This window comes from Ctenocephalides felis, unplaced genomic scaffold (assembly GCF_003426905.1).
Source record: "Ctenocephalides felis isolate EL2017-DRISC unplaced genomic scaffold, ASM342690v1 CF-g0.4_SCAFFOLD_01170, whole genome shotgun sequence".
Lineage (NCBI taxonomy): Eukaryota > Metazoa > Arthropoda > Insecta > Siphonaptera > Pulicidae > Ctenocephalides > Ctenocephalides felis.
Genome location: NW_020537324.1, coordinates 58899842 through 58925849, shown reverse-complemented (window position 1 = coordinate 58925849; position 26008 = coordinate 58899842). Strand labels below are relative to the sequence as shown.

General features: G+C 29.2%; 5 protein-coding genes across 6 annotated transcripts in view; 1 reads left to right on the top strand and 4 right to left on the bottom strand.

Annotated features, from left to right (window-relative positions):
- The window catches only part of LOC113366341 (zinc transporter ZIP11-like), a 356006-nt gene that overhangs the window by 18514 nt on the left and 311484 nt on the right, over positions 1-26008 (top strand). The gene's annotated exons all lie outside the window — the stretch shown is intronic.
- Positions 3009-5686, bottom strand: LOC113366352 (UBA-like domain-containing protein 2). Its single transcript, XM_026607949.1, has 3 exons — positions 5476-5686; positions 3598-3666; positions 3009-3415 (listed from the first exon to the last, which is right to left on the bottom strand). Exons 1-3 carry the CDS (start codon positions 5584-5586, stop codon positions 3212-3214), a joined length of 384 nt encoding a protein of 127 aa, XP_026463734.1. The 5' UTR covers positions 5587-5686; the 3' UTR covers positions 3009-3211.
- LOC113366338 (zinc finger CCCH domain-containing protein 18-like) lies at positions 6272-12878 on the bottom strand. 2 transcript variants are annotated; one of them, XM_026607926.1, is made up of 11 exons: positions 12747-12878; positions 11229-12307; positions 10759-11049; positions 10511-10608; positions 10203-10440; positions 9737-9921; positions 9480-9669; positions 8031-8200; positions 7548-7824; positions 6701-7061; positions 6272-6594 (listed from the first exon to the last, which is right to left on the bottom strand). In XM_026607926.1, the coding sequence occupies exons 2-11, from the start codon at positions 12303-12305 to the stop codon at positions 6431-6433; spliced, it is 3051 nt and encodes a 1016-aa protein (XP_026463711.1). In that variant the 5' UTR covers positions 12306-12307; positions 12747-12878; the 3' UTR covers positions 6272-6430. The 2 variants fall into 2 exon arrangements, with proteins under 2 accessions (XP_026463711.1, XP_026463712.1); XM_026607927.1 differs by lacking the exon at positions 12747-12878 and adding an exon at positions 12460-12732.
- On the bottom strand, positions 14705-17347 carry LOC113366340 (protein ecdysoneless). Its single transcript, XM_026607928.1, has 4 exons — positions 17017-17347; positions 16748-16953; positions 15940-16585; positions 14705-15748 (listed from the first exon to the last, which is right to left on the bottom strand). The coding sequence occupies exons 1-4, from the start codon at positions 17264-17266 to the stop codon at positions 14871-14873; spliced, it is 1980 nt and encodes a 659-aa protein (XP_026463713.1). The 5' UTR covers positions 17267-17347; the 3' UTR covers positions 14705-14870.
- LOC113366345 (tether containing UBX domain for GLUT4-like) lies at positions 19113-20909 on the bottom strand. The gene is made up of 6 exons (XM_026607936.1): positions 20750-20909; positions 20484-20676; positions 20116-20234; positions 19937-20043; positions 19298-19646; positions 19113-19224 (listed from the first exon to the last, which is right to left on the bottom strand). The coding sequence occupies exons 1-6, from the start codon at positions 20834-20836 to the stop codon at positions 19204-19206; spliced, it is 876 nt and encodes a 291-aa protein (XP_026463721.1). The 5' UTR covers positions 20837-20909; the 3' UTR covers positions 19113-19203.

The window sequence follows — 26008 nt, the reverse complement described above, 5'->3', positions numbered from 1 at the left end:
ATTTCTATTGCTGGTGCCAAAAGCGACCAATATGAAGCTGCTGTCATCACACCCGCAGCAAACCCAAGTGCAGAATCTAACAACTTGCGCTAAAGAAAAAATTAAAGTAAAAATGAATTTATCGATGTAAAATAAACATATGTAATGTATCAACCACAACTAAATTTAGAAACCACAAAAAGAAAAATGATAGATAAAACATTAAATAATATTGTATAATAAATTTAGGGTTATAACCTGTTTTCCTCTAATAAAAACAACCAGGCCAGCCCCAGCTGCTGTCAGCCCCCATGTGAAAAGTGTCCCCAAAAGAGCTTGGGTAACAGGTCCATATCCTTGCAACATTATTGGTATATTGAAGATCTTCGACAGTATGTTTTAAATTCAATTTTTCTAAATCACTTATCTCGGTGACATTTTACGATTTGTAAATATTAGATATGCAGATAAAATTAACTAACACACCAATATAAAAATTATCATGATATGCTTAATTATGAAAACTATAAATACCCATTTATCACATTTCTAGTATTTTGATGATTTTGTGAACGTTTTTATGACATTTGACAGTTTCTTGTCAACGACAACTCATGTGTTTTTCGCATGGTGGACCGGCGTTTGAATGAGGTTAGAATTTATAATTTCATAATCTTTGAATGATTTTTGCACAATGCTAAAATAGATATTTTCTGCTAGGACATGATCAAATCGATTATATATCGATATATAATTAACGGTATATTTGAATGAATCTAAAAAATAAAATTAAGTTTGTAATAATTTGGCTAAATTTACTATCATCAAAAATTGCTCATGTCAGCAAAAATATTTAACTTCTTACTAGAAACATTTGATTATGCATTTTATTCTTTTGTAATGGAAATAAATATAACATTCACGTCTTTATTTCTTTGTATTAAATATTCTGAATGCAAAATCTTTCTTTCTAAATTAAAACATATTTCCAATATCCATATAAGCTGCATCATATGATGTTTAATTATTATTATATAATATATATATATATATATATATATATATATATATATATATATTAAGGCTTACTTATCTTGCAGAACGGGTCCAATTCAGTTTCCTTTCCTTTTAAGGATCGCGCTCAGTAGAGTATTTTCTTTGCCCACTCTTCTCTATTTCACTTATATATAAAATTATAATAATAAATAGTAGTCATACGAAGGCACCACAAATCAATGTTCTCCCTTATTGTTTATCATTCCCATTACAAATTTATTACCATTAATTACTTTTTTATTCAATTTTATGTATTTTCCTTTCAAAACTTGTGCTTTTATGCTCCTAGATCTTGTGCTTTATTTTTCTGTTACCTGTATTTTGTCTTCTCGCATAAGTCATCAATAATCTGCATTCTTCTTTTTCCCAATCCTTTCAGTCTTTCTATTTTATCTCCAACCACGTCAATTTGCAGAATGAGTACAAATATTAACCTATTATAACTAGACAAAATAATATCACAATGATTTTATGGATTACAAACTAACAAATATCAGAAGAGACATAAGCACTATATTAATCATTCTTGGATATCTTAAGTTGTTTCAATAATTCCTCCCTCCGGGAAGCCTTTTTCAGACCATTTGGAGACTTGTTAGATTTATCTTCATTTGGTGGTAAACTTGCAGGGTTTTTTCTTCCGCTTTCCACAGCTAAATTATAGGTATTTGCCCGTACAAATATTATATTTTATTAAATTACTCAAAAATTAACTTAACAATTGTATTGAAGTTATTCAATGCAATCAATACTAACCTTTACGACTTTAATCATGTTTCCGGTCAACTGATGTTCTACCCCGCAATTGGATCTATCAATATTGTTCTTCCTTATTGTTCATTATTCCCTTTTTACAAATTTATTACCATTAATCACTTCATTAATCATTTTCTTTTCAAAACTTTTGCTTTCATGGTTCCAGATCTTGTGGTTCATTTTTCTATTACCTGTATTTTGTCTTCTCGCATAACTAATCAATAATCTGCAATACTGCAATCTTTTTTTTCCCAGTCCTTTCAGTCTTTCTATGTTATCTTCGACAATGCCATGTTGAAGTTATGCACTCATTTTCCTTTCCTTTTAATGATCCTGCTTACTCTTTTTATTTCACTTGAAAACATGTAACACAATGATAAAATTGCACCTAGTCCCATTGAGAGTGAATTAAAAAGCTATCAAGTTCAATTTTCAAGTTTTGTATTCTTTTCAATTTCATTCAAACTTATACATAGCATCACATACCAATTATATCATACATATTTACAAGAACATAACAAATAAAATAATTTGTGCTCAATAACAATTAAATATAAATAAATGATCAGGATTTTCACTACATGAGCACTAACCTTGCTCAGAAGCACCACGTAATTAGATAAAGCAAACGTACATTTAACACATATATTTGTGTGTATAATAAAGAATATTTGTTTTTTCTTATCATCGGACAAATATCATCAATTATATATTAAGAAAAATTGTTATATTCACATATATACAAGATACCTATATACCTATTAAGTATATCAGAACATGAAAAATATGTTCAAAAATCTTAATCCCAAAAAATGACTGTAAAAATATCCTTCATAATTATTGTCTGATTTTCTAAACTTCACCTTCGCTACACTGTCTTTTCATATATTTTCAAATTTAAATTTTTATATTAACTAAAATTAACAATGCTTCTATTTATATGTCAAATCTTAGAACTTTTGTGACAAATAGTTAATTAAAACATTACTAGCCAACGAAATCATACAAACTAATTTGATTTTTATGTTAACTATTAATAAATAAACCACAAATTTCTATTTTATGTTTACATATAACATTATAGTTGTAAGAGATATCAGGATTCATAATTAGTTTCAACAATATAGAATAAATATCTATTTTGTAGTTTTTTACACAACTTCTTGATGATATTGATAATATCATTTCTCGCCTAATTTATAGGCTAGAATGTTTGCTTTGTTACATGCTATATTATAAATTACCATAATGAATTATGTATTTCTATTAATTGGAAGAAACCACTCTGAAGAACTAGTGTAAAGCAGCACTTGTCCTGATACCAATGAGATGAATTTTTGATCCGTTTGACACCTCTGCAGCTTGAACTAAATATACAAACAAAAACTCTGATCCACATAACTTTCTGAATCAAATAAATTTATCTAGAAGCTGGTGTGTTTGTAGGAGAACATTGTGTTGCTGGGGGTGTTTCTTGTCTAGCTTGTGGCCCACAATGACCGTGTGTACTGCACATGGGTATTGAATCAGAAACCGGTGTGTTTGCAGACATTCGAGAAAAAGCCATTAGAGTATCTGGAAAGTTTGGTGGTGTCGCTGGTGTATTACATGGAGTCATGACTTGCTGTAAAGGCAAAAATAGAATAACAATCTAACATAATCACTATTAGTAATTACAGGGTGATTTATATTTTATAAGAATATATGCAACTAGACAATCTAACTATATATTTTAAGAAGATTTATGTAACAGAATTGATTTTTAAACAAAAATAGCTGAATACAATAAAGTTTGCGTTTGTTTACCTGTCCGAATGGAGTAGGTGGTGCATGTGTGGGAACTGTTGCTTCTTGAAAAAATATTGATAACGCTATCTGAAAAGAATCACAATATATCACTATATCATAAGAATTTTATAACGAAATATAGTACTAACGTGTCATACAAGATTAATTTATATATATTCTTATTAAATAAGCTACTATATATATTAATAAATGATATATGAGCATATACAGTTATTTAATTTATTTTATTCAATTTAGTTATAAAAGTTTTTACTTTGACAAATTCATTATAATAACCAAATTTAATATCCATTCCAGTGTTAAACTCGATTTCATTCATTTTAATATAACTAGGCTTGCAACGAATAGTATATTCGGCAAAATGCCGAAGACCGAATATTCGGCATGTTCCGAAGACCGAATACTGAATATTCGGCAAGTTTTTGGCGCCTAAGCTCGTTTGTAATAATGAAATTCTATCAGTAATTGTTATATTACTAACGCGCTACATATTCATTCAAGTTTTATGCCTAGACTTGCGACCACTATTCGGCTACTCTTTGTTGTTTGGAATATTTGGCACCATTTATACTATTCGGCCGAATACCGAATACTTGAATACCACATGTGATGGGCAAATAAATGGCAAAATTATGAAAAAAGTGATTGAAAATGATCAAAAATATTGTTTGTATATTTTGCGATAAAGAGCCAGTAATAGCTCTTTATTTGGAAATGCTTAGATTTCATATAATGAATGACTTTATTGTATTGATACAACATATGCGTGTAACCATTGAATGATTCATATTCAATAATATAAACATGTAACGTATAGAGTATCTTGTGAATATTCAAAAAAAATCTTGATGATGATTTTATAATGTCAAAAATCGATAAAGTTTAAATTATTATATGTACAATAACGAATTCATTCCTTCATATCGTATTATATAAACTAAATACATATCCATAGGTCTTTATTACATAAAAGATAAAACACCAACAATACTGTCGCTGAGCGGCGGCGGCGCCTTTGATTTTGACTATTCGGTATTCGGCCTAATAGCAAGTTACTATTCGGTATTTGGCCGAATATTAAAAAAGGTGCCGAATATGCCGAATACCGAATAGTAACCGAATATTCGGTGCAAGCCTAAATATATAACTATAAATTATAGTACTATTCGGTTACTATTATTATAGTCTATAATAATAGCCAATATAACATAAGTAATTTTCTAGATAGTAGCTCTTAGTAATAAAATATAAATAAAATTATAATGAATAAAATACAAGCTATAAAAATGAATTCATTTATATATTGATCAATCAGTCATTAATCAATAATATTTCGTAAATGAATTATAAATATATTTATTTAATTAAGCTAAGACCGAATAGAAAAAGGAGAACTTTTATTTTAATTATGCCTATTTTAATGTTTGTACTTGTATGTCAATCGTCAATTATTAGCAACATATGCAAATATGTTATGATTGATATTTTATTTATTTATTTATTATTAAAAGTATCTTTGAACATTTTTTTCCAATATGTAAGAAATATAATTTATATAAAATGAATAAATAAATAAATATTGTTTTTAAAACAAATGTGTTTGACACGTGTTCAAAGCTACGTCATACGACCGAGTACACGTAATGGCAAACGACGGGCAGGCGTGGGGGGTGTTACGGTATTATTATGACCTTGCAGCCCTAATAATATATTACAATAGCATATACAAAACAAACAAATAATTGCCTATGTCATTTTCTGTCAACTAATTTAACTATTATTATAGGTTGCGTGTAACTTGTGTCTAGCCAATTATTAAAAAAGCCAATACCCGACCGTGTTTGTTTACATCACATTTGTTATTGTTTAAATTACCTCGAATTGCCAATGTGCTGCCTGTAGAAGTTGCTTCGCTTGATCTCTTGCGCAACCAGCTGCTAACACAAACTGATTTATCATAACTTGTTCCCGCAATGCGGTATCCATTATGGTCCTTTAATTTCAGATACCAACAAAAACACAAATTTTATGAAACTATATTAAAACTGTGTATTGTGTTGCTCGCTTACTAAATTTTATACTGAGCTCTGTTTGTCCGCTATCTCGCTCTAGCCGTATGGACCAAAAGAGCCAATAGGAATTTGAAGTAAGGTTACACGTGCGTCTGTGCCACAAGAAAAGATTTGCAAATATATTTTAACTTTTAGATAGTATCAATGAGGAATAAATAAATTGTACTAATTAACATAGCTTTTGCTAAAAGTATATAGTCAAAACAATAGTAAATTTTTTAAGGTTTATATTTCATTTTTTACAATTTTATATTGTAATATCAATGAAAATCTTGTTAAATCAATGAAACTGTCAATGGATATTCAAAAATAAAAGATATAGGAATTCTAAATTAATATATATATATATATATATATATATATATATATATAATTTATTAGACAAATTTTGAAAACAATGATAGCAATTCATGTATGAGCCATGTTATCAAAAAAAAATTTAATAAAAAAAAGTCTATTTGAATAAAACAGTATAAATCACTTCAAAATCATAACATTTTTCCATCATTTATTTTAACAAAATTTGCCTAAACCTTAAACACAAAGAAAATAATCTATGTGTTTATTAAGCAATTTTACTTAAAACTATAAACGTTGTTCATAAAATTGGTTGATAATTTCCAAAGCATACATATTTCATTAAGTATTTTTTGAAACTATCCACAAATACTAAACCTATTGAGAACTATACAAAATAATGTCACAATGATTTTATGGATTACAAACTAACAAATATCAAAAGAAACATAAGCGCTATATTAATCATTCTTGGATCTCTTCCTAGCGATTGCATCCTCTACAGCCTTAAGTTGTTTCAATAGTTCCTCCCTCCGCGAAGCCTTTTTCGGACCATTGGGAGACTTGTTAGATTTATCTTCACTTGGTGGTGAACTTGCAGGCCTTTTTCTTCCGCTTTCTACAGCTAAATTATAGATAATTATCAATACAAGTATTATATTTTATTAAATTAAGCCAAAATTAACTTTCCAATTGTATTGAAGTTATTATTCAATGCAATCAATACTAACCTTTACGACTTTCATCACGTTTCCTGTCAACTGGTGTTCTAGCTCGCACTTTGGATCTATCAATAGTTGCATGAAGTCTCGCACTATCCACCAATCTCCTACTAGTAACAGGACTTCTTTCACGTGAACTTGAACTACTAGAGTAACTAGATCCAGAGTCACTGGAACTGGAATCTGAAGAACCAGAATTGGAACTAGCAGAACGACCATCTCGCCTCCGCGAATCTCGTGAGTCCCTCTTATATGGCGATTTATGAGAGCCCTTAGAGGAACTTGTTAACGAATCTCTGCGGCTTCTTTCAGATACTCTATCAATGTCCCTTCGTACGCGACCAAAAGCATCTGTTTGTTCTCTGTTTATCTGAAATAATCAACAAATTTATAATTTATTACACTAATAATATCCTTCTTATATAACTTATTGTTAGAAAAAATGGATGAATGAATGTGTGTGTATGTGTGTGTATGGTTACAATTTTTCCTTAATGTTTTGGAGAACACTGAAAACCTGTTTCAATTATTCATTATTTGATTCCTTTTGATAAGAGGACATGCTAATTAGTTTTTAGGAAAGTTAGGTCCAGCAGTTTTAGTGATCTAGGTAAAAAAGTAACCATTGAGACAGGTAAACAGATGAACAAGTAGCAAAGTAAAAAAGTACAATGATAGGTAAATCATAGGCATGTAGACATGTAGATCATATATAAATAAAAAAAATATTGATTAAATCTATTAGCTACACTTATTGTTAAGTTCATGCAACTTGACATAAGAAAAAATGCCACTTACAACTAATTTATTATTTTACATCAAGATATGAAACAAAGATTACTATATTTGCACCAACCTTCGATGATTTACTATTACTGCTAGATTTTGATACACTAATTGGTGCTGGTGGATTCTGCGCATGTCTTCTCATCATTGCTGGACTATGTGGCCTTTTCCGTGGAGAGGGTGCTGGGGGATTCATCAATAAAGCCCTTTCAGAAGCAGCCCTGCGTTCAGAAACAATAACACTGGGTGATACACGAGCACGTCGCCTACTTGTGGATGAATGATGTGTACCACGAACACGAGGTGACCGTGATCTTGGAGAACGTGACTTTGTGCTACTTGTACTGCTGCAATTATTAGAATACAATAAAAATTTATAATTTAAGTAAAAATATTAAAACTAAGTTGCATTGATATAAAATTCAACTACAAGAAACATATAATAATAACTAACTAAAAATTGCTTTTTTAGGTATAACAATAATAGATGAATATAATTAAAAGAATAAGTTACTTATACTTTACTTTGAATCAAATAAATCTGAATATTTACCTGCTACTTGAATAACTAGAGCCAGAACTATAAGATCTTCTCGATGTCCTTTCTTTAGGCCTTCGAGAACCAGGGCTTTTAGATCTCATCCAAGGATCAGCCCATTCATCCCCTCTAGTAACAGGTTCAGCTCTTTGAACAATTACTTCTCGTGCTGGCCTCGGCCTCCTCTAGAATATTTTATAAAACATTTATTAACTTCCTGAAGGGACAGCTAAGTTTTTGCAAAAAAAAAACAATTTGCTAATTTAATGAAACTTTGTATGGCAATAGAGTCCCTGGTCTTAATGAACATACTAAAATATTATACTCTTACAAAAAGTGGTTCAATTATAAGAATTAATCAACATTTGGACTAATCTGCTGCACTCTTAAAAAATATAGCTTGTTTTTCAATAATATGTAATAAAAAAATTGTTCAAAATTGAATAAAGATGTAATTGTATGATAGTTTCTCACATGATGGCTCTACAGCAACTAGGTATACTTATAAATGACTCATAAATTAATATATTGATTTGTTATTGATTAAGTTGATTATTTAAACATATCAAGAAGTTTAGGAAGCTTGCCCTGAACTTCTTGATATGAAGAAATCATCAGGCAGCCACTTACAAATATCTAACAATATTTTCCAACTTAATAAAGTAAAGGACTTGCAAGTATACAAGCACTCCTCTGAGAAGTGCAAGCAGCCTTTACAATAAACTACCGGACGAACTAAAGACAATGACGGACCTAAACAATTTCAAAATTAAATTGAAAAATTACATAAGAGATAAATGAAATAAATGAGATAAAATTCCTTATTTTAAATACTATATTACTTCTGTTCTGTAAAAATATTAATTACAATTAAGTATAAGTACGTATTTACGTACGCAAGCGTTCTGCGTATAATAGTAATAAGTAAAAATATATAGATGTCTTAATGTAAGTCTGTTACATAAAATTTAGATTTTATTTTTGTTATAATTAATTGCTATGATCTCTCATACCAGAACAATTGTCTGACTGAGATACAGTATGTACGAATTATATGAAATAAATAAATAAATAATAATAATAATAATAAGGAGCAAATATTGTGAAAGGTGCTTTAGATGTGTAGATGTGATTAGTTAGTGATTTTATTTTTTAAAATAATAGTGTGCATTAGATCCATTATTTCTATTATATATGCATTCAGCAATCTTTAATCATTTGTTTTACTTTATTTTTAAGTAATGTAATATCGTATGTTTCTTTATAAGAATAAAACATTTTGATATATTTCAAGGTAGTACCAGCTATCTTGAGGTTGTAAATTTATATTTGTAGTATGTAAATTAAATTAAGCATAATTTTTTATTAAAAATAAATGTGAATAAATAATAAGCAATATTAAGGAAATCTAAAATAAAAAAATCATTCAAATATGAGTAAAATATATTAATAATGTTAAGTTACCTTTACAACATCAGGTGGCAATAACTCATCTTCTTCATATTGTGGCATTCTATGAGAGGGTAGCTCACGATACCGGGGCATTCTGTCTCGTTCATGAAGTGCTAAATCATCATAAATTGGTGGTTCCATACGTATAAGTCGTGGTTCGTCATAATGCCGTCTAAAGTATTCTTCCTTTCTAGGAATCAATCTGTAAATATTTTAAATAAGCAAATTCTACAAATAACAAAGGAGTTATTTTGGCAAAATGTTGTTACCCGTCATGAGGAACATGTCTGGGTTTAAGATAAGCCAAGTCTGGTGACAAGGCTCTTGGTGGTGATGCAGCTCTGGCATAATAACCGTTCTCTCGTTCAATTTCTTCTTGGCCAATAGTCAAATTCATTTTCTTTTCTTCAAAATCCATATCCTGTTCCTTACGTTTATTAGCCTTTCTCATCATCTGTCAAAAGAAAAAATATTCATCAAAATCCAAAAATTGTGCTTTTTATATAAAATACAAGAATTTTATCTACATAATGTAAAGTTCAAAATAAAAGATCATTCTTGAAAATATATGAAACAAATATGTTTAATAGCAATTTGACTAATAATGTAGCAAATAAATATAGCAAATTATAAGTTGAATATATATAATTGGAGTGTTCTAATTAAAGCAGCAAAGTTATTAAATGAATAAATTTGATGCAAATATTAACTAAATGAATTAATTTTTAGTCTTACTTCTTTGGCTGTTCTTAGTCCTCTTTCCCAAGCGCTTTCAACTGCAGGTGGTTCACCAGCCACACCTCCAGGGCGACCACCTGCAGGAGGACCAAACATATGAACTGGACGCTCTGTTCTAAAATCATGATGCATACCAAATCCTGGTGCATGTCCGCCTGCCGGGCCTGCTGCAACTGGCCGTACCATGTCAAACATAGTATAGTTACCTTTGTCAGTTACTCCCGGATGAAGAAATCTTAAAATATAATTGTTAAAGGTTAATATATATTAATTTTAAGGAACATGCATCCTGCAATTTAACATACCTGCAGCTAATGCCCCATGTACACTGTCCTCTGGCGAAAAATCTACACACAGGACGTGGCTCTGTTTCTTCAGGTCTATTTTCTTCACCATCAGTGACCTGTGTTTGGTAAAAATTTATAAATATTAGATTACAAAAACTAGTATATATATAAAAACATAAATATATATACATATATATATATATATGTATATATATATATATATATATATATATATAATTAAATTTATAAGACCTTAAAATACATACTTCGCCTTCTTCTAATTCTTCTCCTTCCTCAATTTCCCCATTGTCTTCCTCATCATTTTTATCATTTTCAGCTGTTTTACCATTTGTCTCAGCTTGCGGAGGTTCTCCAGGACACTCTCCCTCTTCAGCCTCAAAATCTAATGCCTCTTCGGCATCTTCAGTAGTTTTATGGATTGTCAGAGGCACTGATTGCTGCTTTGGCTCTTCAGGTGAACTAACAGATTTTTCAGCAACATTATTTTGTTTTTTTGCCTCGTCTAGTTTCTGGCGTAAATCCGTTACATGAGGAGCCTAAAATTTTGAACACATATAGTTGACAATAAGTATAACCAAATAATTAGTGATTGCATATTACGTTCATTTTATAATATGAAGAATACGAATTCTAAAGTGTTGTTAAATAATTTTTACCGTTTACAACTGAACAACTTAGGTTATTTGTTAATTTTTTATCAAAATGCAAAACTTACTTGAACTGGACTTTTACTTGGTTTTAATTCTTCAGCGTCAGATTGTGCAGTACTATCTAAATCTGACACATCTGATAGATCCTCATGACTCATATTTAAATTATTATCAGTTACCTTAGAATTACTTTTATTAGAAGCTGGCGAAGAGACACTTTTCTGGTTAGAGTAACTATTATCTTCATTAACACTATTATGATCTGAATCCATGTCACAGTCTGAAATTTCCTCCATTGGAGGTTCAGGTGGTCTAGATCGAGATCTACTTGAGTCATTACTAGATGAACTAGATTCTGAATTAGCATTTCTGGATCTATTTCCTGATCGTGAGGACTTTACACTTTTTGGTGTTATTGATCTAGATCTTCTAGGAGAATTTGATCTTGATCTCTCAGGCGAATTTGATCTAGATCTCGCTGGAGAATTTGATTGAGATCTGAGTGAGCTTGATCTCATTTCCTTTGGAGAATTTGACCTGGATTCAATTGGGGAGTTGGATCTTGACCTCACTGGGGAGTTTGATACTGATCTTAGAGGAGAGTTAGATGCAGATCTTTTTGAAGTATTAGATCTAGATCTTCTAGATGCATTAGACACTGATCTTCTAGGAGAATTAGATTCAGATCTTCTGGATGAATTTGATCTAGATCTTCTAGGCGAGCTTTGATTTGATTTTGGGCTTTTTGCACTGCAATCAAGAGATGCAGGTTCAGGATCATCTTCATTATCACTTTTAGGGCTCATTGGACCATCTGGAGAATTTATTTCATTTCCGCTACTATATGGTGACTTTGGTTGATTGGCATTATTGATAGAATCAACAGGAGATGCCGGTCCATCACAGGAATTTTCATTCTGGGCATTCCAACTATCTGGTCTTTCAATACTATTATCAGAAGGACTGTCAGGCTTATCTAAACTACCAGTTCTGCCATTTGGACTATCTGGACCTTCTGATCCACGACTTTCTGGTCGTGAATTTGGATTTGGAGATGCAGGACCATCATCTTCATAACTAGATGAACTACCTGAAGATGCACAGTCTCTGGAGTTTGCATCTTGAGAATCTTCTGACTCCATCCCTTAAATAAATAAGAACTAAAGTTTGAACACTTGCTGAATGTGAAAAGCAAAGAAAATACATAGAAAAGATGCCTGTTTATGAAAGCATCTATAAAATAATTGGTAATTAGGCGTGTTGACGTTCACGAGGTGTTGATCGGTTCCTTCTTACCTGGCCACTGACTTTATGAAGTTGCAGGATACACTCCATCTTCATTTTGAACTTACAATTGAAATTATACATTTGACAAACAAAATCTATTTAACATTTGAAACTTTGAAACACAACACAAACTAATAATAACTGTAGTCTTTCACATACTAAACTTTAACTTTGAAACAAGAATATACTTTACACACTATCGACATTTTGTTAACAACAATGGTGGCTCAACCTTCAATATAATGTGTGGCCGGTCAAAGCACTGTTTTGTTTTATATGTTGAACTTGTGCCTTACCTTTTATAAATTGTGTTGATAGCTCACTGGAGCGATTTTTCACATGTGTCAATGTTAAGAATTAACAATTGATAAAAATCATTACTGCTTGACGCTTTCTGTAAAATGCCGTGGATGGTAGTGAAGTGGAATCAGTAACTGTCAAGAAATGAACGAAGTCGCTACCAATAATATAATTTTAAAATAACGATATTTCACTCAGAACTGTTGGTGGCACTGCCCTTGTCTTTAAAAATATGAATTTAAAACATTAATAAATTATAGCGATGTATTATATTACGTCACAATACTTTGAAAACCCATTTGTTTTATTTAATTGCTTGGTGAACCTCGATTAAATTTCATTATGCATTACGCATGCATGATCAAAAATATGAAAATTTCGAGCTGAAACAATAAAATTTGAATAATTTTTTTATATTCATATGCTTCGCTTAATTGAAAAATATAAATGGACGTGACCATTACAGTATTTTTTACAAATTAAGTTTAATATAAACCTTAAGTTTCACATGTTATCCAATAGTTATACCAGCACACATTATACCTATCTCACCATGTAATATATATTTCATGTACCACATTTTTTAAGGTACTAATACAATTTGATATACGCGAACTACGAAACGGTTTTTGGATGTTTTGCATAGTGCATACAAATGTAATTAAAATAAAATTTTGTGTAATACAAAATATTGTCCATATTCGAACACATTGTAAACATTCAATTGTTTTGACTTCCCAGTAAACAAACAAACAAAAAATGTTCATAAAACAGCTGAGATCTGAAAAAACTTCAATATTATAGAACACTTGCTGTATTTCAAATATATAATTATATATTTATACTTAAGTATAACATAATATATTATGAATATCCTCATATTGTCAAGGGCAATATTCTTTTAAGGATTTTTGAGTATTTCAAAGTTGAGTATAGTTATACTATTCCATTTATGTGTAAATGGAAAATTCAATCCAATTCAATTTTGGATTTAAATTTGAATGGGTCTACAATTAAGTAAATAAACATTAAATTTACATGTTATTCTGGGTATATATAAATCATAATAAACATACGCAGTGTCTCAATGTACAGAATAAGTTACAATTTTATCTTTAAACAATATCTAGGCACTATTTCTAATTAATGGCATGTCATGGCACAATGAAATGGATCAATACATATACATATGTTAATAAATTTATTGTACTAAATCCTGACATTGAAGAGATAAAATATTAAATAATATGAAAAAACTTATATAACTGCATAATGTCTGAGATACATCATGCACTTACTTACTCTAGAAGCGAATGACATTCGAGATGCCATTTGAGCTTATAAAATAATTAACAAGCTCAATTCTGTTTATTGCATTCTGTTTTATATCAGTCGTAAAAGAAATTTTTTTTTGGGAAACATTATTTGCAATATGATGTCTTGGAGGTCACTTTAATAAAGTGATTTAAAAAGTACAATAAAATACAAATATACAAAGAGATGGCAAAATAGGATAATTAACTAGAAAATGATAATAGCTATATAATAACAGAATTTCAAATGCATACAAGATGTCTTTCAAACAATTATAGCACCCTGATTTTTCTGAAAAAGAAAATATGAGGGGTATTTTATTTTTCGGATATACTAAGGATCTACATAAAAAATCTCTAATGTTTTTTAAAACTACTCCACATAATAAAAAATTGAATCCGTTTCACATGCAAAGATTATATCAAATAAATCCATATCTTATGGGAAAAATAAGTTATACTGAAAAAACATTGGAAAACTCACTAACAATCTAAATTCAACAAGTTCATTACCTAGATCCACTTTCATAAAACAAATAAATGACTAACTACAATAGGCAGTGAATAACGTTAATTTTATATGGCATGACTAAATTTATAATAAATCATTACCAGAACATTATTAAAAAAATGTATTCCCTTAAAATCAATAAGAAAAATAGTATAAATTAAACATCACTACAACACAATATATAAAACATCCTTCTTACGAATTCAAAGCCTATTTAGCATAATATGGCAATTATTTTGAAACAGCAAAATGGATGAGATATAATATTAGTCAATATGCTCATAAAATAAATAAAATCAATCTACTTGCATATCGGGCTCCAATCTCAGCCCAATTGAACTTAATAAATTTGTTGCAGGGCCAGATTTTCCCATCTCACCTTCATAACTTTTAACCATATTTCTCAGCGCATTAACATCGATATCAACTGGTTTGAAATCTTCTACTTCATCAAAATTATCATTTTCTATATCATCATTTCTAAAACTCTTTCCAATTGTAGTAGAAGCTAATTCTTTATCCATTAGATCCATGTAATTTTTAATGTTACCCTGATCTATATCAGAATTATTCTGTACATCATCATAGTCACTCATCTCCGAATCTGAACTTTGATCCCAGTTTTCATCAGGAATTTTGAAATCAAGTATATTTTGAATAGCACAAGCAAAAGCATCCGCATCAAAATCAACTTTATTATCACAATTTTTGTTAGGCTTTGAAGAAGCACCCTTATTTTTATTTTTAAAAATACCTCTTTTTGGTTTTACTGGTTTGTCAAATTTTAAATCAACATCATCTGTAAATTCTACTCCATCGATTCCAGATCTGTGATCCAAAAATTCAGAAAGTTTGCTTGTTAAATCATTTGGATTAACTTCTGAATTTGAAAATACCTGACACTTTTGGCCAAACCGCTTTTTCATCATTTCATCAAGTTCTTCGGGGCTTATATTCAACCAATTTTCATCATCATCAGGAGGACATTCACTAATATCTTTATTTAATTCACTTGAATCAAGATCTGCATCTAAGTTTTTAAGTAAATCAATTATTTTTTTACTTATGGTTGGGGTCACATTCATGCTCTCTCTATATTTTGTATAATAATCTTTAGCTTCTTTCAGTAATTTGTTATGAGATTCTGATTTTTCTAGATGCCCTGCAAAATAACCTGCAAAAAAATGTTATAAAAATAAATTAAAAAGCAAATTCAAGAAGAAATAGGGAACTTAAAGAATGAATATAAAATGTCATGGTATGTAATACTAAATTACTAACTAATAACTCAAAAATTAACATACAAGTATACTACATTTCAAATAATTATATTACTTATATAATTTTATATTTATCTTAATTTACCTTTCTCTGTTAACTTTTGTAAATAGGTGATCCATGCCTTATCTCCTTCAAAATCTTGATCAGTTTTTATTTGTGCTGCTAATATTTCAAAACCGCAAGCGACTCTAACACCGAGATTGTGGGCTTTATATTCTTTACTATTAATATCAGGTAACTTCCAACCAATTCGTCTGTCAGGAACATAATTATTATGCACTAGCATTGCATATAAACACTTGGTAAATTTCACACTGCAATATACTCTATTTTCAGGTGGAAAATATTTCATTGCTCTACATGCTTTCATATCCACAACATCTCTGTTGCAGAATGCTTGGATTGCTGGAGCTATTAATTGTGGATTTTTATCTAGAATTTTTGCAATCGCTACTGGAACATAAATAGTTGTTCTATGTAGGAATTTGGAAATATCTGATGGAAAATCCTTTGTCCTGTGCCTGATACTTTCTTGAACAGACTCAGAGGCTATAGTCAAGCTGGGATCGGAATAAATTTCTTTAAATGCATCTTGTAAGCAGATGACTTCTACATCTACAATGTCTTCATCCATAGAATCTTTATCACTCTCATCATCATCATCTATTTTCATATTTTCTTCATTAGATTTAATAGGAATGATATGAAGACTTCCATTGTATATATATACCTATAACATTATTTTATCATTAAATAAGCGTATATTAAAAACAGAAAATAATAATTTTTAAACTACATATAAGATCAGCAAACAACGACTTCAAATTCAAAGTTAATTATTAAGTAGTTTTTCACCAATTATAAATATTCGATTGTGGATATATAAATTTACCCTTTGCTCACAAGTTTCAGGTGTAGCCCATTTTGGCAAATGATCAGCTGCTTCAATCAATAAAAATTCTCCATCAGAATCCACAACACGTACAATCACATCTTCAATTTGCCTACTTATTTCAAATAATAATGACACAATAAACCACTCATCTTGAATATTATCCCCATAATGTGTCACTCCAAAAAGATGTATTGGCATCGGTCCTAAAATGATTAAAAATAGAAAATTACAAGCATAAATTTAAAGCATTGATAAATGAATTGAACCTTTGGTAGTATCATTTTCCTTTAACATGTGTTTCATGCGGGTGCAGGGCGTGACATTAAATTCATCTTTATGCCAAATATAATCTTTCGCATATTCTGCGTAAAGGGATAGAACTTTATTTGATAATTCATTTAAAATCACAGCTTCCTCTTCATCTGATTGAGTCTCGGGTGTTTTCGGAAAGATGTAATACTCTACAAAATCATCTTCGCGCACAAATTGCAACGGATCTTTTGAAATACTTGACATGGTGAGAGTGTTATTATTAAGCACAAAAAATCAGCATACATTCTATTTGCATTACCTATGTCGAAATGCTATTATTATATTGTCTAGGGAAATGCTTTCAGTTAAAATTTTCTAATTTGACATGACAGTACAAAATTGCACGAAATCTGTACAAATGTCACAAAAATACAATGAACCAACTGCTAAGAACAGAAGTTTCTGCGCGCAAACAAAAATGGCGCCAAGATTTGAATTACCAATGCTATCGTATCTCGCATATGATTTTATGATATATTTGTTGAGCTTATTCTAAATCAGATTTTAAATTTGCTATCATATTAAATCAAGTTATAGCTAATTAATTTATAATAAAAATAAATTCACTACATAACATTTTGATACTAAAATAATACTAACAACAACAACTTTATATCTATTTTATAATTATATATTTTTACAAACATGTATATTTTATTAAAAATCTTTACAAAAAATATTTGAAATAATTAATATGACATTACTTGGATGGTCTGAACCATTTCGGCATCTTTTGTTGGGTTAAAGGTGGTGGAACCGTCAGGGCACCAGAAGGCCTGCTTGGGCTCCTAGATCTTGGACATCCCGAACTTCTAGGCTGGGAATTTATATCTTCCTCATTATCTTCAGTGGTTGGCCTCGTTAATAAACCTCTAGCAGTTTAAGTGATTCACACAATTAATCTTATTCACATGTATAAGTTAATATTAATCTTATCCACATTCAATAAACATATAATTTAAAAATATGTATACTTATAATATAAGAATGATATCAAAACATTAATTGAAAGAAATAAATAAATAAAGACAAAAAAATTGAAAAACTGAAATCACATTTGACAAATGACGAAGCAATGTTTGAAACTCAACTAAATCTTACAATTTAATTAAATCTCAGACTTTTTTGTTCTTGGTAACTTGAACTTGTTATTTTTCTCATGAGAGAAAATAATCATGAAAATACCTTGATTTTGTAGCTGCTAATATTGCGGCTGTGGGTGTAGATAAGCTCTGCATCACATTGTTGTTCAAAAATGGTGCTCTCATATGAGATGGTGTGTTATTTACTTCAACAGTAGAGATTCCTTGAATTCCAAAATGTAATAGTGCTGAAGGAACACATCCTAATTCTACTAAAGTTTCATCTGGCTGCAATATTCTTTTAGGTGGTGTAATAACTGTTGACAAAATTTAATATCAGGTCTACTTAGACCAGAAACAATGGCACAACAAAGTAATATTCAACTTCATAAGTATTATTTATGTTTCAATGCCTTTACTAAATTATAAGGATTTGTAGCGATTCAATTTAATTATGATATTAATTAAGATGTTTCAAATCAAAATGTGATGAAACCAAATTTAAACTGCTGAAGCAAAATTTTTTGCAGCAATAACATTTTAAAATTGATGATACAAAATTAAAAAGGTACATATAATAAATTAATTATGTAAAGTATATATAATAAAGTTCCAAGAATCAAACATAAAAACTTACACAAATGGTAATTTGTATTTGGATACTGTAAATATTGAGATACAAAATCCAAGACATTCTGAATATTCTCTGATGGCAAAAATGTTCCCTGTAAAATTATTCTATCTGGAAACTGAATACGTAGAACACATCGTTTGTATTGACCGAGTTGTGATAAAACCTATAAAAAATAATCAAATTTAAAAGAATAGAAAACATGTAGTTGCCCAAAAATCAATGATTATACTTTTTTAGATTCTTCTAGTTTTCTCAACTCTCGTGTTTGCAAAGGAGCATCTTCTAATTCTGCTCTTTGGCGTTTGAGATCTTTCAATAACTTCTTTACATCGTTCACAGTTAAATCAAAAAATTCATCTGGGAGATCATTATACATAGCTGTTGAAATATTACAATTCGATAAGCTGTAAGCCACAGCATTTCTTTCACCTAACTGTAAGTATGATCTGATATGTATTGGAAAATTTATTGATATTTAGACAATGTATATTGGAAAATACTTTTTATATCTGAACTCACAAATTTAATTTCATCTTCCTCTGTGTCATCTGTAACCATAGGTGTAGGAGTCTCTTCTAATTTTGGCTGCTTTACTTGCGATGTATTTTGTCGAGAACTACTAGATTGTGGTTCTTCAAAATCCCTTTTGCTAATTACATTTGCATTATCACTATCATTAGGTGTAATTTTAAGAATGCTGGGTACATTTGAATGAGTTTTCACTTCCTTTTCTGTTTTCAATGCTGTCACAATTGTTTTAGTTACAACGTCAGAGGCATTTGTAGACTTAGTAAACTTTGGGGCGGATTTAATAAATTCTTTTTCTTCTACTGGTTTCACAGGTAGAGGTGCTGACACATTTGCCTGGCTGATTTTACATATTTTATATTATTAAATTTATATTTAAAAAAAATTAAAAATATGCTTAGGACTTTTTGTGGTATTATCAGTCAAATTTTAATTTAAAACTACAAGAAGAGTTTTATATCAGCTTTGCTAATATTTATTTATTTTTAATGTGCATTATTTTTGCATTTAAGATTTATCTTGATATCTTAATCAAATATGCTTAGAAGCAATATTTGATAATTTAGAAACTATGTCATAAAATTATATTAAGAAACCAAATGTGGTAAAAAGGCATCACTAAGCACTTACTATTTAAGTTCTTCTGGTTTTCTGTGAATTAGCCTCAGCATGGCTCTACCTCCTGTTAGACCTAACGCTCGTAATGTTGTGTTTTTAAGAAGATCTTCTCCAAATACCTTTTTCAAAACAGATAAAATAAATTAAACAGAATGTTACTTATTTCTTATTAGAAAACATATGATACATACTTCTCTTCGCATGTAAATTACCACAGGATGCAAATCAGGATGACTTTGTTGAGGGCACAGATCTCCAAGCACAGTGGTTAAATTTACACTAGGGCTATATGTTCCAAGAAGTCTAGTACCTTTCAGAGCATTTTATATTGCTTTAAAATATATTGATGTGTGATGCTACATACATTATTCTAATAATAAAGTGCTTAGTATATATAATATATGCAGTTTTTAGTAAGAAAAAATTAAAAATTGAAAATTATTTAAATACAAAGAGTGTAAGAGTAAATCCTAATTGAATTTTGCAATTGCTAATTGAATTGCAATTTACATGCAATGCTTCTCTATATTTAAAGATAAGGTATTACACTAATAAATACCGTCTTCTAATTGGACTCCAAGAACAACATCAGATTCTTCCCGAATTTTAACTGCTTCAGACATTTCAAGCATTGCATTGTTAGGTAAACCAGAAAATCGTAGAATTGTTTGAGTGTCTATGATGTGATTATGATGACGAAGATCATATTCTTCTGATTTGTAACCTTGTTTTTTGCAAACCTCTTCCAAAATCTTATTAAAAAAGATTTTATATATAAAATGTGTCCATAAACACAAAAATTTCAATTGTATTCTCAATTAATACCTGAAGAATTGTGTGATTGGGTGTCACTTTAACTGTTTGTCTTCGACCATTGGGTGCTAAAACTATGATAGATTTCGTAGCAGCCATAATTTTTTTTTTTTAATTATAATATTTTATGAAACACTTATTAATGACTAGCACATTCTTAGATTTTTCTAACCGCAAATTTGGAAAATGAAACGTCAAAACATTGCTTTAGCCAACATGAGATAAATGAAATTGACAGCTCGGCGACACCAGCTTATGTTGGCAACGGTATTAAGTTAAAGCGCAAAATTTGAAAAAAAAAATTAATTTTCAAGACTATATAAATTGGAACTGACCTGCGAGACAAGTATTTAAAATAACTTAATAAATTATTTACAATTTAATTTATTCTAATATAATGCATCAGAGCATATAATTATTGCTTGAATGTACATTTCTTTTGTGATTTAAAATCATGGATAATATCAGTGCCACCTAAACCCACTTTATCTTTAATCTCTATCCAAGTCTGCTCAGCTACTTCCATTGCCTTTTCTGATCCTTCAGTTATAACTTTCATTAAATATTCTGGATGAGACATTAATCGAATCATTTCTTCTCTTATAGGATTTAATAGGTTTATAAGATCTTCTGCAATCACTAACTTGTATCTAAAAATAAATGTTAGTAAAAATTTTATACAATTATTGCTTCATGTACTACATAAATGTATGAACATTATATATATATATATATATATATATATATATATATATTTATATATTATATAATAATGTCAAGGTTTATATATCCATCAATATGTATGTTTTGAATTGATATATTAAATTCCAATATCACACTTACTCTCCCGTCGTCACATTTTTGTTTTCTTCAACTAATACTTCAGGTGATTTTTTTGTAATTAGAGAATGCATGATAATTAAATTAGTTATACTAGGTCTTGTTTCAGGTTCATATGTAAGTTCTGAAGTAAAATCTGTAATAGCTTTTTTCATTTTCTCTCGTATCAGTTCTGGAGTATCTGTTAGAAAAATACAAGATTTTGGGTCGGGGTCCGATTTTGACATTTTTTTTGTTGGATCTCGTAGACTTTTTAAGCGACTGCTATTATCATCTATAATATAATTGTTGATTTAAATGTGTCATATACATGTACATATCATAATTCTTTTATATACCTGCAACAACTGCTTTTGGATGTGGAAAAGTTTTTCCATATCTATGATTAAAAGTTTTAACAATATCTTGGGCAAGCTGTAAATGTTGTACTTGGTCTTCTCCAACAGGAATATGTGTTGCTCTAAGTTAATAAATAATTATGTATGTAAATTAAATTTACTTTCTTCTCTTTTGACTGTAGATCTGATATCATTTCATAGTGATATGAATTATTATAACAAATGTAATAATACATACTTGTAAAGAAGTATATCTGCTGCTTGAAGAACTGGATACACATAAAGGCCTAAAGGTATTTCTTTCAATTTACTGGACTTCTCTTTGTACTGAGGCAAATGGCCCAGTCTCGCCATTGTAGTAAGGCACATTAACACCCAACATAATTCTGCATGCTGTGGAACTTGTGATTGTAAAAATAAAGTGGATTTTTGAAGATCAATTCCACAGGCAATTAAAGAGGCAATCATTTGAAGTGTATTATATTTTAATTCTGCAGGATCCTAAAGAAATAAAATTGCAAAAATACTTAGTGATTTTTATATTCTTATACAATATACATATTAAATCTTTTTATGCAAACCTGTGGAAGTGTTATAGAATGCATATCAACTATGCTTAAAGTAATATCTTCATTAGCATTCTGATAGTCTAACCAACGCGATACTGCTCCCATGTAATTCCCTAAATGTAAAGCTCCAGTTGGTTGTATTCCTGAAAATATTTTTTTAGGCCATTTGACCGGCCCTACCTCACAATAAAAATTTAAATAATTAGTATATCATTCCCTACAATTAATAATATATGGCAAATAATATCATTGTGAATCATCCAAAGTAATGTTTTCTGAAATAAAATTTTAACAAACTTGCAGTACAAAAAATATAATCACATAAGCCATTAAAAGTGTAATTGAATCTAAAGATCTATCATAGATAATAATATATTTCGCTATAGGTATTTTAAAGACTGGGATTTTGTTCATTCTTACTTTTTGTGAACATTTTCGCAAACATATATCGCCAATTTTATTATAAATTTTGTTAACATTACGGCCAGCAATAATTGTTGACATGGTTTCTATTTATTAATTACAGTTAAAGAAATTTATTATTAAAATATTTAATTATTTTAAAATACTTTCATAATGTAACTTCTTAACCTATATTTGACAGATGTAATATCAGCTACGCTAGTTCCATCTGTGTTATAATAGCCGAATTAAAAATTGGTCCACATCTTCTCAAACTAAGAAGCACTTTGCGTTTAGGCAAGTTGCGAAAACTTTCCAATATGTGTAAATAATCGATTTAATCAATAGAAATTGAAATTTAACAACTTTTAATATTTTGTCGATAGAATTTTAAAATGTTGATACAGCCTATTATTATCCAAAAGTTGAATTATTTTTTATAGCTATACTCTTCTCGTGGGCCTATAAAATTTTGGGATGTTTGTTGAATTAAATTATCATAATAGTTTCATCAGAATCGTCAAAAAAAAATGTTTTCAACGATAATAAAGAAACGGCTAGGCGGATCTTTACCAAACTAATTACTTATAGCATGATCCCCATCAACTAATGTCCAACAGTATGAATTATTCTTATTATTAGTAAAAAATCATATAAATTTTTGAACAATTACATGAATTTTTAATATCATGAAGAAAAAGTCTATATTTTCACCAGAAATTCCGACTTGGTATTTTTTCTGAATCATTGGACACAAAAATTGGATGTTTGGCAGAGCCAAAATCTCAAAAATGGCTCCACTAATTTAAAATATTCAAAAATCATTCAATGAAACTCGAAAAATGTTGCTAAAATCTAAACTCATTATAATGAATCAACTTATATATAAGATGATATAAGATAACTTTATATATAAGCTGAAATAATCAACTTATAAGTTGATTATTTATACCTATCGAGAAGTTATTGCATCTTGACTTAAGGTAAAATGCCACTTACAACTTATAGTTTTTATCATAGATAAAAGCAGAATTTTTATAATTTTCACATACGCACATAATATCGAATTCGATTTATTAATGAACAATTGTCGTTATTAATCTTTTATTTTTTGTTATTAATACTCCTTTACAGAACGGGAAGTTGTGTAAAAATTTTGAATCATATTTAAATTAGTTTCTTATTTGAATCTTGCAATAGGGTTGTAACGGAAAAAAAATAATGAAAAAAAGTTTGATCATTACACATGTTTCCATGACTACTAAGATTACACAGAAAGATTTGTCATAATATATTTAAAACTAATTTGTGTAATAAGAACTAAATTAAAACTTTTGATATATCTCAGTCAACTAATTTATAATAAGGATGGTAAAAAGTGAGTGAAATAATTTGAAATAATAAGTTGTTTTAGATTAACAACATAATTAATAATTATAAAAAAATAAGTAACTCAATAAAAGATATAATAAAAATATAACCATTTGCATATTTTCAGTAACTGAAGAGTTAATTAGAAAAAAATCAGAACACAATGAATGTCTAATTGGAACATTGGAAGAAATTGCATTACATCAAGAAGATATTGAAAAAATAGAGCATATACAGCACTGGGCAAAAGGATTGAAAATACTCCTACTGCAACATAATTTAATTTCAAAAATAGGTAATTCGGACAGTGCAGATAAGTAAATTCAAAAAAATCTATTTAAAAAAAAGAGATAAATCTTAATATAAAAATCAGTTAGCATAATCAAGATTTTAGAATATTATACAACATGCAATTGTAATCTACTTTACTCATTTTCCTGTAGAAAATTTGGGCAAACTCAAGAGTCTGGAGTATCTCAACTTATCAATAAATAACATAGAAATAATTGAAAACTTAGAAAGATTAGAATCACTGCAGAAGTTAGATTTAACTCTTAACTTCATAGGTGTATTGACATCAGTAGAATCTCTACAAAACAACTACAATTTGGAAATATTATACCTTACAGGCAATCCTTGCACAGGTACATAAAGTTTATTAAGATTTGTTTTAATAATTTTAAATTATTATTAGTATGAGTATTAGTTATATTATTTATAATATAAAAAAATAATTCACTTTAGTTTCAGATTTTTCTTTTGCAAATGTTGTAACTTATTATACGCATATTTGTGTATATAATAATATATAGATGGATTCACAATGATTAAATTAAATTTTTGCAGATTATGAACATTATCGAGATTTTGTTATTGGTACATTACCACAATTAAAAACCTTGGATGGAAAAGATATCACACATTCTGATAGAATAAGCGCCTTGCAAAAACTTTCATCTATTAGACATTTGATTAAAGATCAAGAGGTTGCAAAATATACATGACAAGAACAAATTTCAAATTTAATTAAACAGGTTTACATTTTTATTTTTTATATTTGCAGACAGGTTATCTTAAAGATAGATATAAACAAAAATTAAGAGTAAGTAACAAAATTAAAGAAAATTGGGAAGCTAATGAAAATTCAACAGAAGACGAAAAAATTGAAAGGCATGATATTAATATATTCATAATGAAAAATTCATTTTGTAACGAAATATTTTTATAGATTTTGGCAAACACCTTGTGAACATAGCCCAGAGATACGTTATGAAATGTCCAAAATGCATCGTCTAACACGCGGTTTAGATAAAAAGGAAGAGGATGAAAATGATGTGAAACCGAAATTAAATCTATTTTCCAAAGATGGTAGGCCTTACTGTTTGAATCAGCCCAAAATTCCATTCAAACTTCTTGACAAGGGTGATCGATTGATTCTCGACTTGGCCGTTTATAGGTGATCATTATCTTTAGATTTCACCTCCTTACAGATTACATTACTCTACAAAAAACTTCTCCTGAACTTAATATTTTATTTTTGCATAAATAATAAATCTCACTTTAGGCATTTAGACACATCTTTATGTGATGTTGATGTTCAACCAAATTATGTAAGAGTAACAATCAAGAACAAAATATTTCAAATAGCATTGGATGATGAGATTAATATATCAAGATCAACAGCACAAAGATCACAGATAACTGGACATCTAGTGATAACATTAATGAAATTGAATCCTCCGAAAAAGTAT